This window comes from Pundamilia nyererei, unplaced genomic scaffold (genome assembly GCF_000239375.1).
Source record: "Pundamilia nyererei isolate P.nyererei 1_Seehausen unplaced genomic scaffold, PunNye1.0 scaffold00200, whole genome shotgun sequence".
Lineage (NCBI taxonomy): Eukaryota > Metazoa > Chordata > Actinopteri > Cichliformes > Cichlidae > Pundamilia > Pundamilia nyererei.
This window is the reverse complement of record NW_005187601.1, coordinates 63204-89784: the sequence shown is the minus strand read 5'-3', so window position 1 is coordinate 89784 and position 26581 is coordinate 63204. Positions and strand designations below refer to the sequence as shown.

At 39.0% G+C, this 26581-nt stretch overlaps 2 protein-coding genes across 3 annotated transcripts; one reads left to right on the top strand and one right to left on the bottom strand.

The window, feature by feature from the left end:
• Positions 1 to 227: 227 nt before the first annotated feature.
• On the bottom strand, positions 228 to 14203 carry LOC102213511 (deleted in malignant brain tumors 1 protein-like). Its single transcript, XM_005747605.2, has 14 exons — positions 14176 to 14203; positions 12669 to 12843; positions 11396 to 11598; positions 10280 to 10417; positions 10042 to 10153; positions 8530 to 8716; positions 7281 to 7422; positions 6983 to 7138; positions 5827 to 5882; positions 3839 to 4014; positions 3229 to 3629; positions 2934 to 3030; positions 1783 to 2011; positions 228 to 1684 (listed from the first exon to the last, which is right to left on the bottom strand). The coding sequence occupies exons 2-14, from the start codon at positions 12789 to 12791 to the stop codon at positions 1476 to 1478; spliced, it is 2229 nt and encodes a 742-aa protein (XP_005747662.1). The 5' UTR covers positions 12792 to 12843; positions 14176 to 14203; the 3' UTR covers positions 228 to 1475.
• Positions 13430 to 26581, top strand: arfgap2 (ADP-ribosylation factor GTPase activating protein 2). Of its 2 annotated transcripts, XM_005747574.1 has the most exons (17): positions 13430 to 13550; positions 16092 to 16210; positions 16352 to 16424; positions 16593 to 16724; positions 17167 to 17247; positions 18415 to 18520; positions 19079 to 19135; positions 20211 to 20255; positions 21697 to 21749; positions 21936 to 22072; positions 22426 to 22557; positions 23144 to 23272; positions 23377 to 23529; positions 23624 to 23750; positions 23895 to 23982; positions 25111 to 25235; positions 25329 to 26581. In XM_005747574.1, the coding sequence occupies exons 1-17, from the start codon at positions 13479 to 13481 to the stop codon at positions 25347 to 25349; spliced, it is 1650 nt and encodes a 549-aa protein (XP_005747631.1). In that variant the 5' UTR covers positions 13430 to 13478; the 3' UTR covers positions 25350 to 26581. The 2 variants fall into 2 exon arrangements, with proteins under 2 accessions (XP_005747631.1, XP_005747632.1); XM_005747575.1 differs by lacking the exon at positions 20211 to 20255.

Here is a 26581-nt window from a genome sequence, read left to right as displayed (position 1 = left end):
ACATGTGGTATAATTGGGATAATTCTGAAAATTTTCTGTGAAATAAGAGTCATATGACTTATGAAAGGCCCCTCTGTGATTGGTCAGATGCTGCCAAGGCCATGTTCTAAGAATCTGTCCAGATCATCAATCTTACTTTGGCTTGGATTTTCATTCATGTCCAAATAAACAAGCCCACTTAATAACAGATTTTATATAAAATAAATGAAAGCACATAACAATCCACATGCATACACACCCAGTATTGTGTTTATTATGTGATTTCAATTTCAAGTAGAATTTAAATCTAGTGTATTCCATTTATTGCCAATAAATCCCATTAAATGACAGAATTACATATTATTACACTTTCAGACATTACAGACATTAATGTGTTGTCTTTGAAGGATGGCCATTTCTTTTATGTACGCCAAAACAATCCCCAATCTCGCCGCCACCACTAACACAGGATCTGCAGCTAATCTCACTCTTTGTTTAAAGTTATGAAAACGTATGTCTAAATTAAAGAGAACCAAATCTAGTGGAGTGTTAGGGGAATTTTTCAACATGCAGGCTTTTAGCTCTTAGTATTTTAAACAAAATATTAGCCGAAACCACTATCGGTTCTTAAACAATAATGTTTTGTAAAAGCAAAAGAAAACAAACAGAACAAAGCTCCTATAAAGTACATAAACTAGTTGCTAAAAGACACTTTCTGGCCGAGAAGCCGGCAGCTTTTGTTGAGAATCAGAAAGCGGAACATTTCCAGAAAGTTGATGCTATGATGGCATGAAAAATCTGGCAAAACCAGTTTTGAATACAATGTTGCTTTGAAGTTCTAACTAATCTTTTGAGACGAGCTTTGAACTGAAGGTCGTGAATTGTCATAAATTGTTCTTGACATTACTTTAAAGCCTGTGCTTTTTGGTGAGTGCACAGGTATTAGATGTGTTAACATGCAACCCCTATCAGAACTAATCATTTTGTCTAGAGGACTAGACGACCACGACACCACATATAGACTAATCACCTTAATAAAAAGAGTTAATTAAGCAAGTCTGTCTTAAAGTCCCACCGTCATGGACCAATTGTAGAAAGGCTCTGCTGCTGCCGCCTAGTGAAGCCTTCATCCAAAATGAATTCTGACTCTACTACCTGTCCACACACAAAAAATATTAACAGTGCAGTTCAAATCAAACGAGCATCTGCTAAATTCGTTTTTACCCATTCATGTTATTATCCCATCAAAGATCACATAAAGAATAACAGTAGAAGATACTCACTTAAATATTTGACTACTTACAACTTCAAAGCTTCATAATAGCTATCAGTATTTGAGAGTATTTTGGCAGGACTGGTGTCTGCCATCTCTTCAGATGAAAATATGTTTTTAAGGGTTGTTTAGCAGCTTTTGATGCAATTTTGTTTTAAGACAGACTTTGAAGAAAGTGATCATGTGAAAGTGAGACAAACACAATTGTGAGTAAATACTGGGTTTAGTTCTCCCATTCTGAAGCTATGAGAACTTTGCGGTCTTCTGCTCTTCCGTTCTTCCTGTAGTAACGAGCCATAATGCCCAACAGCACCACTGACACTAAGAAGGCGCTGGCAAAGACTGCGGTGGAGATGTTGGAGCTGAAGATCTTCCTCATTTCCCAACCTTCCTCACTTGATTTTGTGCCTGGAGAAGCTGGTGGAGGACTCACTGAAAGACATCAATACATGGATAGTTGGACAAGCTGGCAAGCAAGTAAGGAGGCAGAGAGGCAATCAAACAGGTAGATTGATACATTTTGGATTAACCTTCTGGAAGCGTGCCGCTCCTTTCCATCAGAACATCCTGACTGTTCTCTGCTGTATCAGGAAAAGGCTGCCCAACAAACTGCAGAGGGCCCTGGGTAATGTAGTGTCTACCCGTCTCCCCGCTCAGGCCTCGCCTACGTCTGCGTGATGGATCCTTCAGACATCCCTGGGCACATCTGGAAAAGGGACTCTCAGGCTCACACAGGATTACAGAGCACGTGATGTACACCTGTAATGTGGAAGAGTAAAGGCTTTGGAATAACAAGCACTTGTCTAACCACCAGTTACCCATCTTGAAATGCTTCCAGGTAACTGCATGTACACTGATCAGGCGTAATATTATGACCACCTCCCTAATACTGTCTTGGACCCCCTTTCGCTGCCAAAGCAGAACTGACCTGTACGGAAAGTTTTCATCACTCATTCAACTGTCTAATCAGTCTCACTGAACCCGAGGTTTCCGAGCATAATGTTGTCTGTCGCATCACACTGCCTCTGCCTTGACTTCTTCCCATACTGCATTCTGGTGCCAGGTGTTCCCCAGGTAGGTGACGCACAGGCACCCGGCCATCCACATGATGTGAACGTGTCGTTCATCAGTCCAGGCCACCTTCTTCCATTGCTCCGTGCCCATTCTTGGCACTTTCAGTGATGGACGGGGTTTAGCATGGGCACCCTGACTGATCAGATCCCCAATACTCAACAAACTGCCATGCACTTTTGACTTTTGTCTGTTTAATCAAACCAATAACCCGATAATTACTGCAATTTTGGAAATGTTCTAGCCATCACAATTTGGCCCTTCTCTAACTCGCTCAAATCCTTACACTTGAAGGCAAAATGTTCATTTGCTCCCAAATGTCTCCTCCTTACGAACAGATGGCATGAAGTGATACCGGTGTTGTTCACTTCACTTGTCAGTGGTAACTTTGTTATGTCTGTATATAGTTATTAGTCAAAGTTTAAAAATGTTGCTGATTCTGTACCAAAATAATTTTTCAAGCTTTTTCACACTTGGCAATTGGATACAAAACAGCAGGAAAGCAGTGATATCAGGATTTTCTTTGTTATGCATATACTCTTCAGTATATAACTGTGAGTAATATTTTTGTAAAGGTTAGAGGTTTGTATTTGGTGCTATCTAAAGTTACCTGGTCATAGTTTCCAGTAAATTTAAAGGCTTGAAGTCCGAAGTTGAATGCAGTTTTATTAGATGGGTAAATTGTTACTGTCTCGTCTTCTACACACCTGAAAGAAGGTTTAGGTCAATCGTATGAAGCAATGTAAATGGAAGATGACATTTAATAGTTGTAAGTTGTAGTAATTAGTATTGCTATTTAATGTAGCTAAAATACACTCCTGTGAAAATATTATCGACAATTTAGTTGTAAGGAATTTCAAGCATTTTTTAAAATTTTACAGCACTTTTCTTGCATCAGCACTTACCCATTCCTGATGATGTAGTACGAAAGGCTGTTTTCAGGGTTGTTATCAGGAGTGGCTTTGCATGACTCAACAAACAACATCACGTTTGGTAATTCTGAACTAGCTTGGATGCCCATAAAAATAGTCTCCAGCAGCTTGACTTGTACTGGATAGGCACTAGCCTCCACTCTGTTTGTAAAGCTGCTGTTGTGGAAAATTTCAAAAGTGTAGCCAAAGCTTCCGAAGTTGGACTCGGTGAAAATATAGTCAGCGTTGTGGAGATTGTAGTAATTGGAGATGCTGATGGCTTTGGGAAACTGGCATGAGAAACCGATTTTAACCGTCTTCCTTCGAGTTATAACCTCGTTAGCCAGCTCAAAGGAGTTGATCGCATTCTTGAAAATGATATAATCACCTTTATCCTGTATTTAAGACAAACAAAGGAAAAGCAATTAGTTGCCGTGAGGATAATGAACAACGGTCGTGATGTTGTTCTGTTCAGTGTATCGAGCCGCAATATTCTTCTCGTTGTGACGTACAGTAACTGGCTTATTTTACAAACTCAAATTTTGCTTTTCATTAATGAAAAAAACATTTTTATCTACAAAGAAATGTAAATGTTTCTCCAAACCTCAATTTTTGTCCCACAAGTGCTGAAGGACATTGCACCCATGATGTGAGTGCTGTTGGAGGTGAGCGAGCATGAAGGGTCACTCAGCTTGAGAAAGTTCTCGTCAATGCCAGGCATGGAAGCTTTATCAAGGGCTACTGTCATCTTATTGGCTGAGCAATGAACAGTGGCCTTGCCTGTAAACAGCACAATCTATATTAGCTACCTATTAGGAATAAAGTATTTTATCATACGATTACTACATATTCATATTCAAAATCATTAAAAAAATAAATAAAAATCTATTATAAAAGAAGAAAACAAAGGAAAAAAGAAAACCGCAAAGAAACAAATGTGATTTTACTTAGTTATAAGAGTCAATGTTATAATGAAATTAAAAGCTACAAATAAATGTGAAAAAACCTGCAAAATAACAATATTAATTAGATAATAAAACTGAAACATAAGAAAGATAATATTGAAATCAAACTAAAACAAACTTGTACAGGAAATATCTTTGGGTTCATTTATGTCAGTTTGTGAAGAGAACTAGCAGAAAACCACTAAATTATACTGGACTGAAACCAAAATCTAAAATATCCAACATGTATGCATTTACATCTCAATCAACCTGTGTTTAACGTTTACCTTACACTTGTAAAACGCATTTAATTACATTATTTAAAAGAATCTAAGAAATGAAACATTTTATTCAGCATATTTATAACCTCGATTTACAATTTAAAAAAAGCCTAGGTGCTGTGTAACCTGGAAACTGAAAACAAAAGGGAGTGATTTGCAAATCCAAAAAAAAAAATCACATTGAAAATATGTTACATGTTTAAACTGATCCACTTTACTATTTTAGGACAAATATTAGCTGATACTGAATTTGATGGCAGCAAAAAGTAGAGACAGGGCAACAAAAATAATAGCTAGAGGAATATTTTGAAACTGTTAGAGCAGGGGTGTCAAACTCAAACACACAGTGGGCCAAAATTCAAAACTGGAACAAAGTCGCGGGCTAACGTTAATATTTATTGAAATATATTTATTCCTCCAGATGCAAGAATGAATCTCTTCTTATGGACTCAAACACGTTTTGCTGAAAAACTGAATATGGAACAAGCAAAGCTTAATACTAAACAATATATATATTAGCTGTATGATACCAGCAGGCCAGCTCTGATAGTCATTTGGTATGGCTTCGCGGGCCAAATGTAATTAGGCTGCGGGCCAAATTTGTTATTATTTACAGTACATAATATTAAAAGATGAAAAGGATCTGGAGAAAACTCAGATTGTTGCTGAGATATTGGAAGATTGTGATCTCTAAGCCCTCGGGGTAATATTACATTAAAAACAGGTTTTAGACCAGCACACGCTCCCACACAGATTACATGTTTTCCAGGTAAGGTCATATATATTTGAACAACACAGAGGTTATGATGCATCCTGTATATATTACAACGGCAATGCTTTCATAGCAGAAGAGTTTGTGTACTGAACTGGCCTGCCTGCAGTTACCAACTAAATACATTTGTTATAACAGGAAGTGAAACACACAACAAATGAGACTTGGGTCTGTCGTGCAGTTAGAATCATATATCAGAGAAGACTGGGACAACACTCCTAACAACTGATCTTTGGGACTGTTAAAAAAGGAGGAAATTCTACACAGACGTAAATATTGCCCTGTCCCAACTTTATTCACTCAAAATGATCTTATTTTACAGTATGCCAAATCTTTTGGAAATCAGGTTGAATAAGAAAATGCAAACAAACAATTCATTTACTTATGTAATAGACATAAACAGAAGAAAAACACTGTTTTAAAAGTTGTTTAGGTTTTGTTTTAAGAGAGAGTACTGTCACTTTAAGAGGTTTCGTGGGAAGCAAAATAGAACCACAAGTGAACAAATGGCCAGCAGTGTTTGTGCTGTTGCCATGGCACTTAGTTATTACACGCACTGCTCATTTGTCAAGAGAGAGAGCAGGTGTTTACTAACCTTGTGTGGTAGATGCTTGGGTCACCAAGACAACAACACACCTCATCTCTGATTGGCTTAATGACAAAAAAGAAAGAAGATATTTAAGTGAAAATATGGAAAGAGCAAGCTTAAATGTAATGTTGACTTGAAGACTGCTCATTATAGTGATCCAAATATCTAATCAACTTTTCACATCAACAGGAACTCAAAGCATTTATACATGTAGACGTGGTGAAGACAGTCTGCTGAAGGATGACTGAACATGGCATGGCTGCTGATAACAGACGGACCGGTGTGAGTTTTCAGACATTGTTGATGTACGATGTGCTAACGCACAACAATCTCTAGGGTTTGTAGGTCTGAAATGAGAAAATATCCAGTGAGCTGCAGAATGGCCAGATTACTACTCTTTCAGGGAAGTAGTGACCGATCTAGAGTTGTGACTGTTTTGATGAGTTGTAGATTCAAGTGAGAAGGGCATCAACATGGTAGTAAAATATGTGTGGAAACAACAGCAGTGTGTGACAATGTGTACGAGGAAATGTGCTGCATCAAAGTGGTGACAAGGACTTTCCTGCTGTGAGTGTGTCAAAGCAATCAAGAAAAACCGTAAGGTCCCACCACAGCACTTCAATGGAGTAGTGGTCCGAGCTACGATTCTTTCTTTTTCAGCCATTCTGCTGTAGTCTTGGCACTGTGCTTGGGATCATTGTGTTGTTTCACTCAGTTTTCACCAAGCTTTGATTGTCAGATTTGACTCTGGGACACTTTAACATACAAAGGAGTTCATGGTTGACTAAGACTGCAAGGTGCCCAGGTCCTGTGGCTACAAAACCATCTTCAATCATCAGCTCTCGCCACTGTGCTTGATGGTTCTGAGGCACTTTTGCTAATATGCTGTGTTTGGGTTTCAGCAAATCTCCACTTTAGTGTCATCTGTCTAAACAACACTGCTCCAGAAGTTGTATGGCTTATTCACAACTTTGCAGCTGTGTTGCCAGTCCTTCCAAGCAAGCTATAATTTTTCACTCTGAGAATTGTCTGGCTTTGGGATGATTTTCCTTGGACATTTACATGTATTCCTGAGAAGATTGGCGTCTGTCTACCTTTTTTTTTCCACTTGTGAATAATCTTTATTGTTTTAAAATGCTTGATTTTATATAAAGGCACTCACGTGTCATTTGTCTCTGCAGTGAAGCAGACTGGGACATATCTGTACAGGTCACTGAGCTGTGGTGTCCAGCTGAGAGTGACTTCTGCTTTTCCGAGCACATCGTCTTTGAACACTTTGGTCATGTTCTGGGGGCCACTGACCTGGAAGTCGTGGATGCTTTAGGGAAAGGAATAAACATTACACACACACACACACACACACAAAATCCACAGAAATTCTCTGAGTATTATATCAACATTACAGGGTGTTTGTTTGGGGAAGGCTAGTGCCATAATTAATAATTTCAGTAAGTAAACACCTGGCATGGCGAGCTTCAGCTTCAGCATTAAGCTGGAATGTCTGGCCCACAGTGGCATGAAGAATATCACCGTGTGAAGGGGTTCTGTACAAGAATATGGGCTGCACATGACCGGCTTCACAGTTTGGTATTGGCAGGAGAACTAAAACACAAACAAGGCAGAAAGAATGTACGTTTTGTTTCTATGAGACTTGACAGTTTCTGGTATTGTGCAGCCATACAATGGCCTCTCTGAGTTAGAGTTGGTTGGTCAGTCACCACATCAGAATAAAACGTGAGACAGTCTTCAAGCTGCCAGTTAAGTCATAAATTATCCAGTCAGTTAACCTTGCTTTGCTGATATTAATGACTCTTGCTTGTGTCAGCACCAACGTAAAGGAAACATATTTGAGCTTTTCAGAGACAAAGTGTAACTTAAGAAAAAAAAATAGGTAATTTCTTTGTTTATTTAAATGTAACCCTTTAAAGCCCAGCGTGTCATATTTGATACGTGTTTTGGAGACTTTTACATCATCAGCGTGATTTGGTTTTTTTACTTCTACTTTAAATTGCATGGCACGTTTTTAAGCACTAAATTGCAAAAATATGGCTTATGTAGCAAATGTGATACAAATTAAAACTCATATATGTGGAGATTAAAATTTTATATATTTTGTCTAAAGATTCAACAAACACTTCATTATCAAAAACTTAAAGATTTCTGGCAGTTATTTCATGCTTCAGGTTTTAAAGCGATAGGTTCATTAGAAGCAACTTTGGAAGCTAAAGTAAACAAATGTATCCAAATACTGAACTTAAATTTCACTTGGGTTGAATATTTATTAAACTATTATACTATTTTATATTCAACTGTATACTCTTATATTCTTAGACTATTTAGTACATTTAATAAACAGGGTTAAATGATAAGTAGACTTGTTGCTGTTTTCAACTGAAAGATCCGAATACAATATACAAGTTACACCATGTGAGAAACTCTTATAACACAAATAAAAGATGATTCGAGGGGAGGCTGGGACTCATTGTATTGAGTCATTATTTTTTTGGTTTTTATAATCACCAAACCATATAAAGTTTTAATGGTAATGTTTTAAAATACCTTTTTCACATGACCTTGTGGAGTTTTTGTGATATTTATGACTTTGTTTATGATATTCCTCTTGTGTTTATATATATATTCAGTATTTTTGGGGTGAGACGTGTATTATGTTTGTGTCGCACTGACCATGTACTTTTATGAATCACTTACCCTCAATTGAGAACTGCAGCTTTACTTTGCAGAGAGGAGGTGAGTTCATGCCAGAGGCCTCACGAAACACCGATGTTCCATCTGAGTAGGTCAAAGTGATGTTGTTGGTGGAGAAGTCTTCTAACATCAACTCAAACACGTGCATTCCAGTCTCAATGTCACCTGTACTTGTCAGTATGCATGTAGTCTAAAGGGACACGAATAACAAATGGACATGACAGAGGTGCTGTTTTCTCAGAGCTTATTAAACACATCAGTTTGGAACAGACGGGATTCCAAACATAGTTACTATGTCACCGTTTTGCTTTTGGTTTCATTTCTTCTGTTTCATCTGGTCCAACCCCTAGTCACTCGTGTTTGCTGCATCACCTGATCTCCTGTGTGCCCTTGTCCTACCATCATTCGAGTACTTCAAAGTAGTCATCTGTTTTGTATTTGGTCAGTTTTGTTTCTTTTCTTTTATCACTTGCCTAGTCGGCACAAGTTCTATTCTACCTCTGCTAACTTATATGTGATTCACCCCTTAGGTCCTTCAGATTATCAGTGCATAAACACATGCTTCTAATAAATCCAAAGGCATACTATTAGAGCTGATCTTATGCTTAAAGCATAACAATAATCTTCTTTTACACATTTTTAAAGTCTAAAAAAAAAGATTTCTCTCTCTCTTTGCAAGTAAGCAAATGCAAATAATTGTAATGAGATTACAAGATGAGCTTAACGGAGATAGTTGGTTAAATTATTTGATTTTTTTAAAGGGTTTATTATAAATTTGTATCTATTACATCAACTATATTGTCAACATGCAGAACATACTGATCAATCAAGGCATTAAAACCACTGAAAGATAAATTATTGCTCATCTTGATGAATGCAATGGGAAACCTTGCGTCCATTAAGTATGTTACCTTTATAAATAGCCCTGACCTAATCACTGTAGCTCACTGATTAGAAATGCACTATGTACAAGTACATTTTTGTACATTTTGCACTGTGACAAAGAACAAACGGTGATAATACAACAGGACCCAGAGACTCTGCTGCCAGTGTCCTGGTGCCAGAGTCCTGGTGCCAGAGTCCTGGTGCCAGTGTCCTGGTGCCAGTGTCCTGGTGCCAGTGTCCTGGTGCCAGAGTCCTGGTGCCAGTGTCCTGGTGCCAGACACTAATTGACACCCAGAAGGGTTAACAGCTGCATAACATTTGATGGTAATTGTCTGTTTTTCATAACAGCACTCATCTCGTCTTACTGGCCATTTAAAAAGGTCTTCCACAGTGCGAGCCATATACACTCAGGCATTCACTTTATTCTTTGCGAGAATTTGATCATTCTCACATCCATACGCAACAATGGATGCAACAGGAGAAAATATGTGTTTGGGCCTGATGAAACCAACATTTTGATTAATATATCAAAATGCTGTGCCTAAAATTAGTGGATTACAATGCTATAATGATTGCTACATCAGATGACCACATTGAAGGTCATTAGAGCCCCCGTTTGGTCTGGATTACCTCGTCTAGAGCGAAGTTTGTGGGACCAGGTGTAGCAAAGCGACATTTCACTTCATCTCCATCTGGATCATGTGCCAGAATACGAATCCTCGAAAAACAGTTTTGAGGCACCCTGCAAGAACAAGCATCATATTGGTACATATTACAGTAATTTAACAACTAATCATCGAGTGATGTTTACGTAAGATTTCCAGATTCACGATTTTATGTTGAATCAAATAAGAAAAATGGCATGTACCGCAAAGAAGACACTGTTGTTGTTACGGGACAGCTGTTGACAGTGTGCGTATCAGATCGAGTTCCCAGGTCCAGCTCAGCATATGTTGTCCACTGGGTTTTCCCTTCAACATTAGACACCCAGCAGCAGCCAGAGTCCCTGAAAAGGAGGTGAAACATTTCATTGCTCGTAATTATACTCGGCACTTGAACCAACAATGGCTGCCATCTGAGAAGTGAAAAAACTCTGGTCTGGATTTTATATGCATCTTTGATAAGAGAGTATTTTGGTGAAGATATCACTACAAGACAAACTTGCATTTATTCCTGATTTGTTGGTGTTTCCAAAATATGAGGAGCTGATATGGAGCAGCTGTGTATCAGGTAGCAGAGCAGGTCGTCTACCAATCAGAAGGTCAGTGGCTTGATCCCCAGCTGCTTCTGTCCATGTGTTGAAGTGTCCTTGGGCAGGATTCTGAACCCGAAGCTGCCCTCGATGCATTCGTCGTAGTGTGAGTGAGCGTACATGTGCTTAAGTATCGTTAAAAGCAACATCTAAATGTGTGTGTGTGAGAATAGAAAGGCACTATACTAATCCCTTTACCATTCTGATCCTACAGCTAACTCCCTTTTTGTTCTTTTATTTGTTCACACACAGACGTTTCTCATAAAAGGCTGGGCTGTCATACCAACAAAAATATTCCAAATGCCAAACTTGTGTTCTATTCAAGTGTCCCAGCAAGCGTGGCAGTCAGCCAGCGTGGTGGAATGAGAAGATGAATATCACTTCTCAAATCAACACTGACAGATACTGTGCTGTGGGAAATGCAGGGTGTGATGTGTACTTTCATTTTAAGCCTTTGTTATTAGAGATCGTTTTTCAAAGTAAAGATCAATTCTGATCAGCCTATAGAATAAATAATAGGGTAACAATTCAGGATGTATCGGCCAGTCCTCAGTACGAGTCCACTTACTACGGATCCCACTGCAAGTGGGCTGACTTTTCTCAACTTCTTCATTTTTAAGTTGTACTAGATCATGCTTGTTAAATACAATCTTCAATTCAGTCTGTGAGATACGCCAGAGTAACTAGCAAACGATAAATCAGATAAGCTGTGTTATTGTGCCCTGGACTTACCTCAGAGACAAGGAGGCATTATTAGTCAGGATGGTTGCTGTTGTGTGTCCTTCAGACTGGCACCAGCGGCCTTGGCCTGTGCTGTCCTGGTCTGTTTGCAGGACGCTCGACTCGTTAAAGCCTGTACATACGCCACTATCACATGAGAAAGATGACTGATCCTGACAGTTACTTTTGCCATTCTGCCGGTGATAAAAGGTCACCTAGAGGGTTTAAAAAAAACAAAACATTTTCTGTGCACATTGTAAAAATCTGCATTGTTTGCATATTCAAGTCAATACAGTTTTCCCCCAAGTTTTTGAACAATTTCCTTCATGATTTCAAACCAACTTTTGTGGGGCTGAAATCATAAATAACAACAACTCCCTAACCCCTGTTCCCCAAGTCGTTGTTGCTTCTTGCATGCTTATAAATGTAGAAACTATAACATCTGTGAAAGCTATTCTATAGTTGTATTTTGAAAGGACCAGATTTCTGTAGTTTTCAGAACAGAAATGTAAACATCAGATAAAACCAGGTTTAAAACTGTTGCTTCATTTCAGAGTCAAAGGTTTTAGTCAGGGGATTTTAGATATCTCGTTTTATCACTTCTTAATAAACAAAAAGGAGAAGGAAAGTAAATGCATTTCCTCCATGTTTTCAGCTCTGTGTTGCTTGATAAACTAATAAAATTCCTAATTAAAAACAAAAATGTAAAACCTCATTTCTTCTGTTTTTAACTGTTTCACACTCTATATGTTGGTCTTCCTCCTGTCCTGTCTTAGATTGCGTTTAATTAGACATGGTGACATCACAGAACCCTAACTAGAAAAATGAATGTGTCCAAACACAAGAACTGACAGAAAACAAAGACAAATGAACCCACATTTCTTGTATATTTCTTTTAACAGATACAGAGATGGCACATTTTCATTACTATCCACCATTTGGGATTTCTGAAGTTTTTACTCACAAAAATATTGAAAAGCTTTGAAATTACTGTACAACATGCATGAAAGTGTTAACTATTTTCTTCATCACAAGAGTTTGGATTGTATGCAAGTGTTTTGCATTCCAATTAGTTTCTTCAGAACTAGCTGTATGGTTATTTAATTTCTTTTTTTTTTTAAAGGATCTTTTTGCAAATGCCACTACTTTAAAAATATGCATTATTACACTCAGTGTAAACTAATCTGTGTTGTGATCCATATTGCCCATCTTTCAATATCATGATAAATCTCAATATTAAAAGAATATAGTGAAAGTTTCAGCATATATACTTATGTTGTATTACCTTAAATGTCCCATCCATTTCCTTCTCCGGAGCCATGAAACTAATGCTGTCTCCATAAAAGCTGAGAGTCGACCCAATCCCCAACAATGGGAACAGCAGCAGGAGAAATACACCTGCCTCCATGATGTCTGAAAGAATCTGTATGTGCAAAATCTTGTTCAGCCAGTTTCAATCCCTGGGACAGAAGAGGCGGGGAATGAGCTAACAAGAATAACCTGATCTCATCAGACCATCAGAAATGTTTTATGTGGTTGTATTATGTGAAAATGATTTTATATGCTAGAATGATGAAGACACAATCTGTATTTGACCCACTGGTCAAAATGATCAAGTCAAGTCATTTATTTTGCACTGTGCTGATTTTTATGATTGCATATTGTGTGATGTGATGATGACCAATCTATCTATATACATATGCATAGATAGATAGTAAAAGATAGGATTGGATATATACAGGTCGATCTACTTTGTCAGTCATCATTACATATGACAGTTTCTTCTGATGTTTATTTTGTTCCTTGAGGATGTTTATAGAAGCCTTTTCTTCTAACTTTTTTGTTTTGTTTTGTTTTGTTTACATTAAAAGACATGTTTGACTGTATGCATTTTTTCCAAGGGTATGTACTGATTCTATTATGAACATAATGCTGATTATGCTGTGCGAATGAAAATGTTTTTTAAAAATGTGATGATTAATCGATTTGTTTTATTTTAAAGTCGGTGAACCACGGATGACTTTTTACCTTTTTGGGTTTTGGGCCACACTAGTTGCCGTAGTGACGTCAGCTTATAGAAATCGTCAGTGTCAAGATGGCTACGGAACCAAATAAGACCGAAATCCTTACCATTTTCAAAAGATTAAGATCTGTTCCTACCAACAAGGTAACCGAATACTCACCATCATTGCTTGTGTATTACTTTGTGAGGCTTTTTTATACTGGCAGTCCATGATTAGCTTTGGACAGGAGAAATTACCTGGGAAGCTAGTCGTGTTCTAGCACCTAGCAAGGCCCGGCTACACGGTAAGACAGCTAGCAAAAGCTAATGACTACTAGCCTACCGGTAAAGTAGTCTAACATAAAGGCCACGTATGTGTAAGCTAAGGAAGCTAACTTGTTCCGCTGTGCCACGTCGGGAAAATTATGGGAGAATCTTTGAACTAAATAGACTAAACTTTCGATATGTCCGATATTGGGGACTCATTTAGTAGTGGTCGTTAGGTTTGCTTTGAAAGCCGTGAAATTTGACTCATTTCATTGATAAGTATCTGTTAGTGCTAGCAGAGTCTGATGTGTTGGCGCTCCATAACGTTTGTCAGTCAGAACTTCGGTTTTACAGTCATTTGTTCGGTAGGTGTTCTAGCTAACGGTTTACAGAGTGACAGTATAGTTTAAAATTAGATTATAAAAGACGATACTGTAAAGTCATTAAGCGTTCAAAGTAAGTGACGGAAATACATAAGCAATATTATTTATTTATTTTTACACAGGAATGATGTTTTACTTACTCCGAGTCAGGCGTTTGGGCTATATGACCCTGCAAGTTTATGAGATTTCGTTTGATTTCTTTTAACTACTCTGTTAGTTTTCATATTAGCAGTGCAGTATGAACAGGTATGTAACAGTGTGTGCAGCAAGTGTGTAACAGGTTAGAGTGAAGATGAAGTCACTTGATAATAACGTTTTCTTTAAAGGCAGAAAAAAATGTATAATAGATTACAGTCAGAGCTGTAAATGTCTGCGTTTTTATTTTTTCATTGAAAGCATGTGTTTTTCATTGACATCATTTAATGAATGAACAGTACACTGCGACTCTCTCTATATGACAGTAATCATTTGAATATCATTTCTTCAATTATACTGTGCAGTACAATTTTCTAAGTAAATTGATCATCTATATCGGTCTTTACAATCCACAGCAAAGATAGTAATGAGAGATCGGTATCGTTTTCTTGTATACATGTGCTTATAGTAGTAGTAGAAATGGAAGCAGTAATGTCAAAAACATTCATTCATTAATGACTGTGCTTTGTAGAAATTGTGCTTCCTGGCACGTTGCCTGCCTAGAAGCAACACAAAAGCTCTGTCGAAATGGGTGAAACACACCTCAGGCAGCCATGTGCGTGACGTGGATGTTTTGAAACGCACTTCTCAGAAGTATTATGAAACGTGGTGTTGGAAAGTCCAAGCATCAGCATTTTATCCCATTATAAAAGCTGGACGTAGTAAATGAAGCCAACCTGAAGTTCTCTCTCATTTTAACAACTGTATATATTGTATGTTTTTTCAATGCAAAGCACAAAGTCGAGTTTTGAAGTTATTTATTTTTTGCTTTTTTAATTTTAGTTAAGATTTTAGTCACCACAGGAGTTTTGCAGTAATGCCCTTACTGCAGTAGTAATGTAGTAATAGTTTTTATGTAATTCTTTCTGAATACATGTTACTTCACATTACCAGCAAGAATATCGTGTCATTTTAGAACTCTGACATCTCCTTGAAAGTCAATAAATCGATCTGAAGCTCAAAGTGATAATAATGCCAGAGTGTACACACCTACAAAATTTTATTAGAATTCATTCAAAACCTTTTAAGCTATAGACAAGAAAGAATGACATGCAGGGACGTAATGAACACAGGAGTTGTTGTGTTTTTTGGGTGGAGAACCCTTTTAGTTCAGTAATATTGTGATTAAATGCCATCAACATTTGAAGAAGTCATTATTAGAAATTCTAGGTTCCATCTCCCAACCCTAAAAGAGGTCTGCAGGTTTGGTGATTTTCAGCTCTTTTGGAGTTGATCCATTCTTTTATAGTCAATTTGAAAAATTGGAAATGCACTGCTGGACTTGACTATACTGAACAGGCCAATCACAGGCATTTTGGGCTGATCAATGCAATTTATAGTTACATCTCTAAGGAAGTGCATGCAACATTACAAACAACAAAATAATAAATAAAATTGGCATGAAAATGTTACCTTTATTCTGTGTTGTTGGAAGCTATTCTGACATTAATAGGAGGCAAAGTTTTGTGCTGCTGAAAACAGACAATATGATGGTGTAGAGACATTAATTAATATTAATAATCGATTAATAGTAATTAATACAATATTTAACATTATTTCACTTTCAGTCTGAAAAATGCTCCACCTCTTGGCTCTTCACAGTGTGTAAACACTCAGCAGCTCCATGTTAAACTATGTCATTGCTGCTTTTCTGTGACAGTAAATTCAATGAGAAAGTCTTCAGGAATGTTGAAACGAGCTGTTTAAATATAACTGACTGGCAACATTATTATCTGGTGATGATGTTGCTTCTCTTGCTCATATTGCACGATTAGCAGCAGGAAAATGTAATGGACTGTGACCACTTGGGTTGGTCGAGGCAGAAATGTTTCATTAAAATGCCGATGTTCTGTCTGCATAGGTATGTTTTGACTGTGCTGCCAAAAACCCCAGTTGGGCAAGTATTCCATATGGTGTCTTCTTGTGCATCGACTGCTCTGGCATCCACCGCTCACTGGGAGTGCATCTCAGTTTCATCAGGTAAACTTCATTGTACCTCAGCTTTGTAGCTGATCTAAAAATGTGTCGGTTTATGATATTTTAACACAGAAGGAGGGTTTTGTTCTGGGAAAGACTGTTAGTAAATCTGTCCATTCCACATTGTCCCCCTTTCCTCCGCAGATCCACTGAGTTAGACTCCAACTGGAACTGGTTTCAACTTAGGTGTATGCAGGTTGGAGGTAACGCCAATGCGGTAAGTCTGAACCTGAGTACCAAGTGTAATGAGGTTTTTCTCAAATAAAAAAACAAAACGATTGTTGTCTTTTACCTAAATGAGCCATGTTTTGTGAAGTGTGGCTTTCTGTTACGTCTGTGGTTTCTATTTCTTCTGAAATGTCATTTCTGTTTTTTAAATCTGAAGACGGCATTCTTCCGCCAGCATGGCTGCTCCACAAACGACACCAATGCCAAGTATAACAGTCGTGCTGCCCAGATGTACAGAGAGAAGATTCGACAGCTAGCAAATGCTGCATTGTCTAAATATGGCACAGACGTGAGTATCAATGAAGGGAAAACGTTTAGGAAATGTTTCCGTCACTGCAGATGTTATTATTTCTGCGCAGGCTTGCGTGCTCCTAGTTTAATGAGTTGTTGGTACATTGAGGCTCAGTGATAAGAGTGATAAAAGGATTATTAGTGTTTGAGCCATGTGGCAGTTCTAGTTCAAAGTACATGATAAATGGACTTTTACTGTAACCGAGCACTGAAAGTACTACAAGCTTCATTCACCAGATCATTGATATACCTTGTCTAACATCTGATTCAGTGGCTTTCCCAATTACTCTGACATGCAGACTCAAGTAGCCATGGATTGAACCAATGACCATCCTTTTGTTTTATAAACAAAACCACCATTAATTCAGGATCTACTCTACTTCAAAAAATATGAAAAGCTTTTGAATTTACAACACAAGTTTTCCTTTTTGCTGTTGCAGCTTTGGATTGACTCGTCTGCAGGAGGCACGCCTGCAGCTTCTGACAAGAAAGAAACAGACTTTTTTGATGAACACACCCAGGTTTGTTTTTGTTTCTGGTGCTTTTAATGTCACAGCATGTTGTTTAATCACGTCTACAATATTTTAGTGTTCCTCACGCAGACATTCCAGGTTTAATTAGCAACTCATTTTAGCATTTCTTTTACAGTGCACAGAACAGTGGCCTCCATTCCTCTCTTAGTTGTAGTTAAGTCATTTCTAACCAGCTAACCTTGGCCCTTTCCAGCTTTCAGTGTTTCACTACTCTCTGGCTCACTGGCCATGTCACTGCTGTGGTGGTGCTCGTTATCTGCTTCTGCAGCAGAGTGCTGCAGCTCCAGTGGCCTGCAGTTCTGAGGCAGTTCTTTTTCTGCTCTGGTGCTTATTTAAAGTCTGAACGTGCATCAGGTGGAAAACTGCAGATCAGAGAAAGAACTTCCATCTGCAGCTGCTTTCCGAGACTTTTCTAGTTAGTCTAGACGTTTAGTTAGTGTTTAGTTATTTGTTACAGAAGAGAAACTTGCTGTGTCTGTATGCACCCCGTCTCCTCCTAAAATAATACTTACTATAAATTCCACTGTTGGGTCTGTGTTTCCACAAGCCCCGCTAGTTTAGAGACTTATTCTCCGTTTGCGTTTGTTTCACGTGTCGTGTTCACCGTATGTCAAACGTACGAAACTTAAGAGTCACCAAGCTTTGTATCTGTGACAGAATTGTTTTTGAAATTTAGTTATTGAAATTATTATAATGATTAAAATTATTATAAGCTTTTGTGCCTCATTTGGAGAAAAAGCTCGTGTGTGTATGTAAATGTACAGGTGAGCATATCATCTCCTTCCCCATTATGAATCTATAGGAAATGCTGCTTTAGGTATATAAGGCTGATTGTGTGTGTGTGTGTTTAGTTACTCAAAAGCATTTGAGTAACTAAAGTGTTGAGAGTGTCACTAGTTTCAAGACTAGTTAATAAGACTAGTCTTCTCAAGACTGGTTTATAACTGCCACGTGGGGTTATTACAGTTCATCATTACAGTCAGCTTATAAAATATATGTTGTTGTTGTTGGTCAGATTTTAAGTGTTTCTGATTAAACAGTGAGCCACAAATGATTTGTGTATAGTTTAAATCTCCTGAGTGAAAGACGTATAGATTTAAAGTTACAGGCTTAAGTTGCATCCGTTCTTTAAATTTAATGGCATTTATTTTTCAGCCTATTAATGACTGGAACGTTGCACCATCCTCTGAGCCAGAGCAGAACGGAGCCACTCTCACCCAGCAGCTGACGAACACAGCTGCTAAAGGCCAGGATGACGCCCGTAAGTAAAATGAATCTTAGTTGTCAGCGTTGCATTGCCAGGTTCATTGTGTTTGGTGTGCTTGCTACCGTGCAGACACGCAGACTTGCAGCTCTAAATGCTGTGACTAAATCTAATGTGTGAAAAGGTGATGGGATGAACGAGTCGTTACAGGTCTTTACTTTGTTTATTTCAAAGAGCTATTACTTCATTAAAAGACACGTCCTGGTTAGTGATTAGTCATCTTACCTGGAACTGCTGATGCCTTTGAAACCAGTGGGAATCACAGTGCTTCTGCATTTTGGCTTAGTTTTTGTTAATAAAATAAATAAAAAGTTATAAAATGAAGTCAACACAACCTCACATGAACAACACCACATTATACACAGTATACTTTTTATTGATGTCCTGATATTAAAGCCTTAAAATGGAAAGGGGGTAAACGTCCTTTTTCGCATGACTGTTTATTTTCACATTGATCCTGTTTTGAATGCAGCAAATAAATACTAAGAAAAATGCAAAAGTATGTCTGAAAAATTCTTTTGTTGCTTCAACCTTGGTTTGCTTTTATCTTTTTAGAGCCAGAGGAAGGACCCAGCATTGATGGTTTGAGCACATCACCCAAAGCTGCCATTGGTGAGTGCATTAGCTTCACAGAGCCTCTGTTCTTCTGTAACTGCACAGCTGTTATCTGTAGTTTTTCTTTGTGTTGCCATTTATGTTTCTGTGTATAGATACTTCCCTTACTCTGCTTGGACTGTGTTTATACTTTTGTATCCATACATCCTTTTGTCTGTGTGTTCCCGTGAAGACTGTCCCACTTTCGAGTCATATTATTCACATTCATTCATAATGATTAGAATATTTCTGTCGTACTGTGAGGCTGGTTGGGCGCTACAGTGGGAGGAATCCCAGGTTCTTCTAGTCGACATGCACAAGTGTCCCTGGGCGAGATATTCAACTTTAAATACCTCCTGATGCATCTGTCAGAGTATTAGTGTGTGTGTGGTAGTTCACCTTTAATAAAGCACAGTATCATTAGGTCTGAATGGATGAATCAGTGTTCCTCAAAGTAGAATCGTGCAATAGAAGTACATGCACATTTACATAGTGGGTCATTCTCCACTTCAGTTCAACTCAGTTTTATTTCTTTTGACAACAAAACCATCATTAATGTGCCTTATGTAAGGTACAAAACCGCCTGAGCCTACAGCTGCATAATGTGGGGAAGGTTGAGGGTCACCAGGGGCAACACTTACTATGAGCTTTATCAGAAAGCAAGTTTTATAAGCAGAGAGGCTGTGGGCCTCCAAACATGGAGCAGGTTCCACGTGAAAGCTGAGCCTCCTGCTCTAGTAAAGTGATGTTGTGAAGTCTTTAAAATCATTGAGAACATGAAACATTTTATCTAATATATTAGTTAGTACTCTTGTTACCAAGAATCGAGTTTGCGAGTACAAACTAGTATTTATATTAAGTAGCGTATGTCAGAAACAGTATGTGGCTCTTATGGGAATCTTGCTTTTGTTGAACTGCATATTAAGAGTTCCTGAATTTTAATGAATTCATTTTTCTCCTGATTTGACTTATCACTTCTGTAATGCTTCTATCGAGTGTGCATATCCACCACGGGTAGTGTAATGTAATCTGGAACATGAGCATTATGACTGTGCTGACTGGTTTGTGCTGACTGGTTTGTCCTGCTCTTTAGAGGACTCCATGCGTTTGTCATCACGTGAAGGATGGACACCTCAAGGTGATACGTGTGGGTGTAGTTTGCACCAGCTGCTTTCTAGCTCAGGCGCATGGTTTTGTTGCTTTTATTAACATCTCCTCAGTCACCTCCTGTTTCTCCTACTCTGTCATGTAAACAGTATCAGCTCACTGGTCTTATTTGTACAGCTGTTCAACAAGATACTCTTTGACAAGCATAAAGCTCTTTATTGTCATTGAGTGAAACTTAATTCAAAGTTACTACACTGTGCAAAACGACTACGTACTTTGCCAAGCTGTTGAGATTGTCTGTGTCACCACCGTAATGTGACTGAAAAGTAAAGAGTTTCCTAAATGTCTGTAATGATAGTTGCTGCCTGTCACTCTGAAATTGTTACCAGGATGTGTAACTCTGCTGAGGGCAAAGTGGCTGACTAACATTGGCATTACTGAACACGATGTTCTTGCTGGAATGCAAAAAAAGCTGGTTTTGTGAACCTGAGGTCTAAGTGCTGTGGTGCGGTGCCTTTAACTGAGCAGAACGCTTTTGCTGCACTGATTTCTTAAATTTGTGATTTAGCAATTATGAATGCTGTTTCACTGCAGAAGCATCTTTCACCAAATGTAGGTTGTTTTTCCAGAGCTAATGAGCTTTTTTAACCTCTGCTTTGGCGCCAGATGAAGCTGTTTTCGTGCATAATGAGCCCTGAACTCTGCAGATTGTCTGATGGAGCTAAATGTGAGAAGTCAGTTTCAATTTGTTTTATTTATACAGCTACGAATCACAACAACAGTCGCCTCAAGGCGCTTTGTATTGTAAGGTAGACCCTACAATAATACATGCAAAGAAAAAAACCAAACAATCATATGACCCCCTATGAGCAGCACTTTGGCGACAGTGGGAAGGAAAAACTCCCTTTTAACAGGAAGAAACCTCCAGCAGAACCAGACTCAGGGAGGGGCGGGGCCATCTACTGCGACCGGTTGGGGTGAGAGAAGCTCACAGCTCCAGCTGCACCATGTTGGACTGCAGCTGGTGATTGTAGTCTCCATTCAGTTTGAAGCATCGGTGAGCTCAGAGTACTGGCACCAGTTCTCTGTGACCTGCTGTGAGTTCTAGTCAGTGGCAGTTTGCATCCGACCTGTAGAGGAGTACAAGAGCGACTGTCTCCAGTGGGAAGGATCAGAGCTAGCTGGACTTTGAAACAGCTGAGGGGATTGTCCACTGAGTAAATTATTGTTGTTAATGTCTGAGACGCAGAAGGATAAAATTAAAAATGAACTCCAAATATAACTGGATGTTCCTCCTGTTTGTGTGGGAAACGCCGTTCTAAAACTAAACAAAGGAATTTTTCCAGGGGAACTCGGACAGTGTCCTGCCCTGATTATTCCAACATTGTTCGGAAGTCATGAGTGAAAATATCTCGAGAGATAAAATGATGTTGTAAATGTGTTTTAAAAAGACATTGTCCCATGTGTTACAGATCTCAAACCTTCTATCATTGGGAAAAAGAAGCCCATGGCAGCTAAAAAAGGGGTGAGTCAAACCACAAATATTTCATTGTTTCTCTACCACATGAAGCTGCTGAAAAAAGCTCAGGATTATTTATTTCCTAACATGACAAAAAGTTAGTATCATGAATTTTCCTTCACATTCCCTCTTCTGTGAGTTATCAGCTTAAAGCTGAGGACGCACTTTAACCACGTTTTCCTACTGATGCAGCTCGGTGCAAAGAAAGGTCTCGGTGCCCAGAAGGTGAGCAATAAGAGTTTCTCAGAGGTGGAGAAGCAGGCACAAGTGGCTGAGAAGCTGAGGGAGGAGCAGGCCGTGGAGGCTCAGAAACAAGCCGAGGAATCCATGTAAGAATAAGAGAAAGAATACTCTCTTATTTTCATTCATCTATTTTTTTAATGCTAAGCCGTTTTATTCTTTCCAGCCACACACCTCTATGTTTTACCTTAATAAAGTAGCTTTGCTTGAGTCACACACAGCCAGCAGTAAATGGAAAAACAAACTGAATCAGTGTTCACAGCACGCTGCATACTCGTTATTTAAAACTTTGGCCTTGTTTTATGCTCATCCACCACAGTGAAAGGCAAAATAAGAAAAGCATGTAATAAAAATTAAGTCGAATGAATGTTTAAGATGGCTCTTTTGTACGTTTTTCCCAATAAAAAAAAAAAAATCTAATGTTTAAAATTCTGTTCTGCAGTGTTGCCTCGATGCGTTTGGCCTACAAAGAGCTGGAAATTGACAGAAAGATGGAAGAAAAGAAGCTCCAGAATCTGCAAGGCAAGAAAAAGGAGCAGGCTGAGAGACTGGGCATGGGTTTCGGCAACAGGAGGTAAACACATTTTTCATTTCAGTTTCAGAATTTAGCTGAAGATTCTCGACACACAGGATGCAAGAAAAATGCAATATAGTGTAGCTTATAGCAGCAGATAAGAGCGAAGGATTACCACTTGAAAATGTTCATGTGAAAGACCACCTTATAAAGTGCTTCCAGAGGAAATGATGAGGGACAAAATCCTCGCTGCTTGTTATGTGAAAAATCTGAACGTTATTTGAAACAACTATGTGCCCTGAGACTTAATTTGGCCTTAATGTGGATTCTTTTGTGATGTTTGGTGCAGTTTTCTTGTTTTTTTTTTCAGCAGGAGATGAATATCACTAACAAGTTGATTAGTTCATATTTGCACATCTTAATGTTTAAGTGAAATGTGTGTTTAAGATTATACAGTATATGCACATAAGGCAGCCTTTTGTTTGGTAATGTGCTGGAAAAGCTTGAAAATGGACCTTGAAAGTTCTTGAATTGAATTTGAACCTTGATAATAGTTTTTGCTCATAACACAGGAAGCGAACGCAGAATAGAGGAATGCCAATTGTTTGTTAGGTCTGTAAATGTGAGCATTTATTTCCTGTTGCAGTGCCGTGTCACATTCAGTGATGTCAGAGATGCAGGTCATCGAGCAGGAAACGCCCGTGGGAGCAAAGTCCTCTTCTCGCTCCAAACTGGAAATGTTTGATGAGCCTGGTTTCACCTCTGGACCTCCAAAGTACGCACAGAACCCACTTATGTATCATGGATTCATTATCTACCACAGAACATAGAGAGAACTGAGTGCACTCCCTTAATAACCCACTGTGTTTTGCATCTTAGATACAAAGACAACCCATTTACAGTGGGAGACAGTTTTGGATCCCGTTGGGATACTGAAGGAGGAACTGCCTCTTTCACCACCTCCTGGGCACTGGAGAAAGATGACCCCAAGGAGGAGGTCACCATCTCTAGTATCCAACCAACTGGAGAGCGGTACACACATATTCACTTGCCAAATACATACATGTCCTTTAGCTTCTGTCTAAAGCTCTCAGCTCTGACGCACGTTCTCAATGCTTAAACTCAGACTCCCCAGCAGAAGAAAAGCCGACGTCTCAGCTTCAGTTTCCGAGTCAAGTGAGGCCAGGCAGAAGTTTGCCAATGCAAAGGCCATCTCCTCAGACATGTTCTTTGGTCGGGAGAGTAGTGCTGAGGTGAGAACCTTCTCGTCTTCATTTCACTATAAAACAGTTCAAATCTAGGGCCTCTGTAGGCTTGTAATTAACATGTCACCTGTCATCTGTTTACTATGTTCTGTTCTTACCTCATGGTTGACCTTTGTTTCATCTTTCTCTCAGTATGATGCAAAGACGCGGCTGGAGAGCATGTCTGGAAGCACTTCCATCAGTTCAGCTGACCTGTTTGGAGATGGCAGTGACCACAAAGGTAAACGTTAACCAGCAGTTCTTATAATGTCAAAGTTCATTTACTCCTCAGCGCTCATCTGCACTTTTGAGCTTCCTCTTCTAACTTGTGTTTACAAAACTATATATTACCCTACGTGAAAATAGGGGAAATAACTAATATGATTCAATGCAGAGTGGTGTGTACTCTCATAGAAAGCAAAGAAACACTTAGTGGTTCATGGGAATCCCTCAGCAGCCTGCACCTATTGCAGCATAACTAAGGGAGGATTCAGGGTCAGCTGGTCCAGCCCTAACTATATGCTTTAGCAAAAAGGAAAGTTTGAAGCCTGATCTTGAAAGTAGAGATAGTGTCTGTCTCCTGAATCCAAACTGGAAGCTGGTTCCACAGAAGAGGGGCCTGAAAACTGAAGGCTCTGCCTCCCATTCTACTTTTAAATACTCTGGAACAACAAGTAGGCCTGCAGAGCGAGAGCGAAGTGCTCTAATAGGGTGATATGGTACTATGTAATTATTTATTTATTATTTATGGGATTCAGATTTTAATCTGGATTTAACAGGGAGCCACTATATGGGAGAAATCAAATCAAAATATCACATATGGACTCGACAGTCTCAAACCCCACTGACACTGGATTATTGTGTTAAATCTGCAGACAGGGTCTGTATCCTACACCTTTGGGGAAGGTACAACTACCTCATTGGCAAATGCGATACGTGTGTTTGGCAGTAATGTTGATTAGATCAAGGCTGATACCTTGCTATGAGATATTATCCTTTATGCTTTATGCTCAGCCTCCTCGTAGATGCACATTTGGTACAAATTCGTTCTTCAGAAAGCTTGACCTCTGACGTCAAGGTCACTGATTTTCGGTGGATGCACCTGTGGTGTGAATTCAAGTCTTGGCTCACCTCATTTTCAAGTTACTGTGATGCTGCCTCAGGCTGAGTGGTAAAAATGATATATGATGACCTCCAAAAAGTTAGTGAATAACAAGAGTGGGATTTCTAACTTGAGCCACGGATTGCTGCATGTAGAGGTGACGTGGCCTACGGTGTTTTCAGCAGAATCACTGCCGTGTGAAACCACCCTGACTGATTTGGATGTGTGGAAAAGTCCCGTCTGATTAGACTTCTCTGCTCCTCTCAGGAAGAGCCTCAGGCTTTGACAGCGTGCTTCCCTCTGGCTCGGACATCGCTCAGTTCAAACAGGGAGTCAAGACCGTTGCGGGAAAGATGGCTGTCCTCGCCAATGGTGTCATGAACACGATCCAGGTGAGACTGGTCCACGAGACAGCTGCTTTATTTCACTTGAATCCTTAAGTTTGCTCATACTTCTCCTTGTTTTTGTGTTTATTCCCTCCTCAGGACCGCTACGGCTCCTACTGAGCAGCATCGACCGGTGGACTAACACCTGTGTGGAGCCAGACAGCCTCTTGACTGACACGTGCATTTGGACGGAGAAGATGGGACGAGACATGGACAGCAGAAAGTATTGCATGGGAAAAGAAATGTCCGTCACGTCTGTCCTCCATTATTTGAGACAGTGTTTTCTTCTCTCATTCTCACTAGCAGACTCTTTAAGTTTCCATGAGCAAAGCCGAGCGTCACAGGTTGTATTCTTTTCTAAACCAGAGTTTTGTTGTAATTTACTGTTTGGAATACTTTGGTCTTAGATTTTCAAAATGATGCCAGAGTTCATTCTGCTTTATTTTATTCCTTTGCAGAAGTTGTTTATTTCCATTCATATAATCAAATATTGTCATGCTAGTTTTTGTCTTATTGTGAGATTTAAAAAAGAGGCAGTATATATTTTAGTGTTATTTGAACAACAATCGCAAACAGTGCTGCTCACTTACTGTGGCTCTTGTCCACAGTTTGTTTTCTTCGTAAAGCACTGACTGATTTTCAACTCTTTGAGAGGAATTCTGCGTTTCTGTCTGCGTGAAACATGGAAGCATCACATTTTTGATGTGCAAGTTGCTATGGTTACATGCTGTGTTTGAAACAGATTGTGCAGCAGTAAATCCATCATTCCCTATAACAAACTTCCCAATACTGGGAATTATGAGGGTTAAATCCAACTCCAATAGGCACTGCAGACAGAATATGCTGTCCCAGCTCAAAACTATAATACTGTATTGACTATGCATCTCCACTCTGCCACCTTCAGCTGTGTTTCACTTGTTTTTGCTTGTTGAACCTGGAGTCTGCCTTGATTTACCCTCAGTGCTTTGATTTTTGGAAAGCTTGTATCTTTTAAGTTCACATATTCAGGTTTAAATAGAAAACTGATCCTCGAGTATTTAACTCGAGGCGAGGAATTCTCTCTAAATTTCACTGCCATGTACAATGCAGTTAAATACAGTGAACTTGAAGCGTGAAGATTCACCGCGCTTGTTCGTATCCCATCTTGTCTCGTGTGTTCAGGGCAGACTTTACGTTCAACAAGTTTTGGAAATTGGTTTTTTTTTTCCTCTCTCATGCATCAAAGTGTAATTTCGATCACCCCGTGTGTGCGCCCTTCCCATGGTAAAAACGTGGGGCGATAGGATGAAACATTCAAAACTATTTATTTGTAGGTTACAAAAAGAAACGGTTAATAAAGATCAAAAACCTCT

What these genes read in the sequence shown, in the direction of transcription:
- arfgap2 (XM_005747574.1), top strand. Translation starts at nt 13,479, where the DNA reads ATGGCTACGGAACCAAATAAGACCGAAATCCTTACCATTTTCAAAAGA. An exon ending in TAAAGGCCAGGATGACGCCC is followed by an intron (nt 18,521 to 19,078) that starts GTAAGTAAAATG and finishes TTATCTTTTTAG; the next exon opens with AGCCAGAGGAAGGACCCAGC. An exon ending in GTCGGGAGAGTAGTGCTGAG is followed by an intron (nt 23,751 to 23,894) that starts GTGAGAACCTTC and finishes TCTTTCTCTCAG; the next exon opens with TATGATGCAAAGACGCGGCT.
- LOC102213511 (XM_005747605.2), bottom strand. Translation starts at nt 12,791, where the DNA reads ATGGAGGCAGGTGTATTTCTCCTGCTGCTGTTCCCATTGTTGGGGATT. An exon ending in CAAACTTCGCTCTAGACGAG is followed by an intron (nt 8,717 to 10,041) that starts GTAATCCAGACC and finishes GTGTCCCTTTAG; the next exon opens with ACTACATGCATACTGACAAG. An exon ending in CCAAGCATCTACCACACAAG is followed by an intron (nt 4,015 to 5,826) that starts GTTAGTAAACAC and finishes TGCTGTTTACAG; the next exon opens with GCAAGGCCACTGTTCATTGC.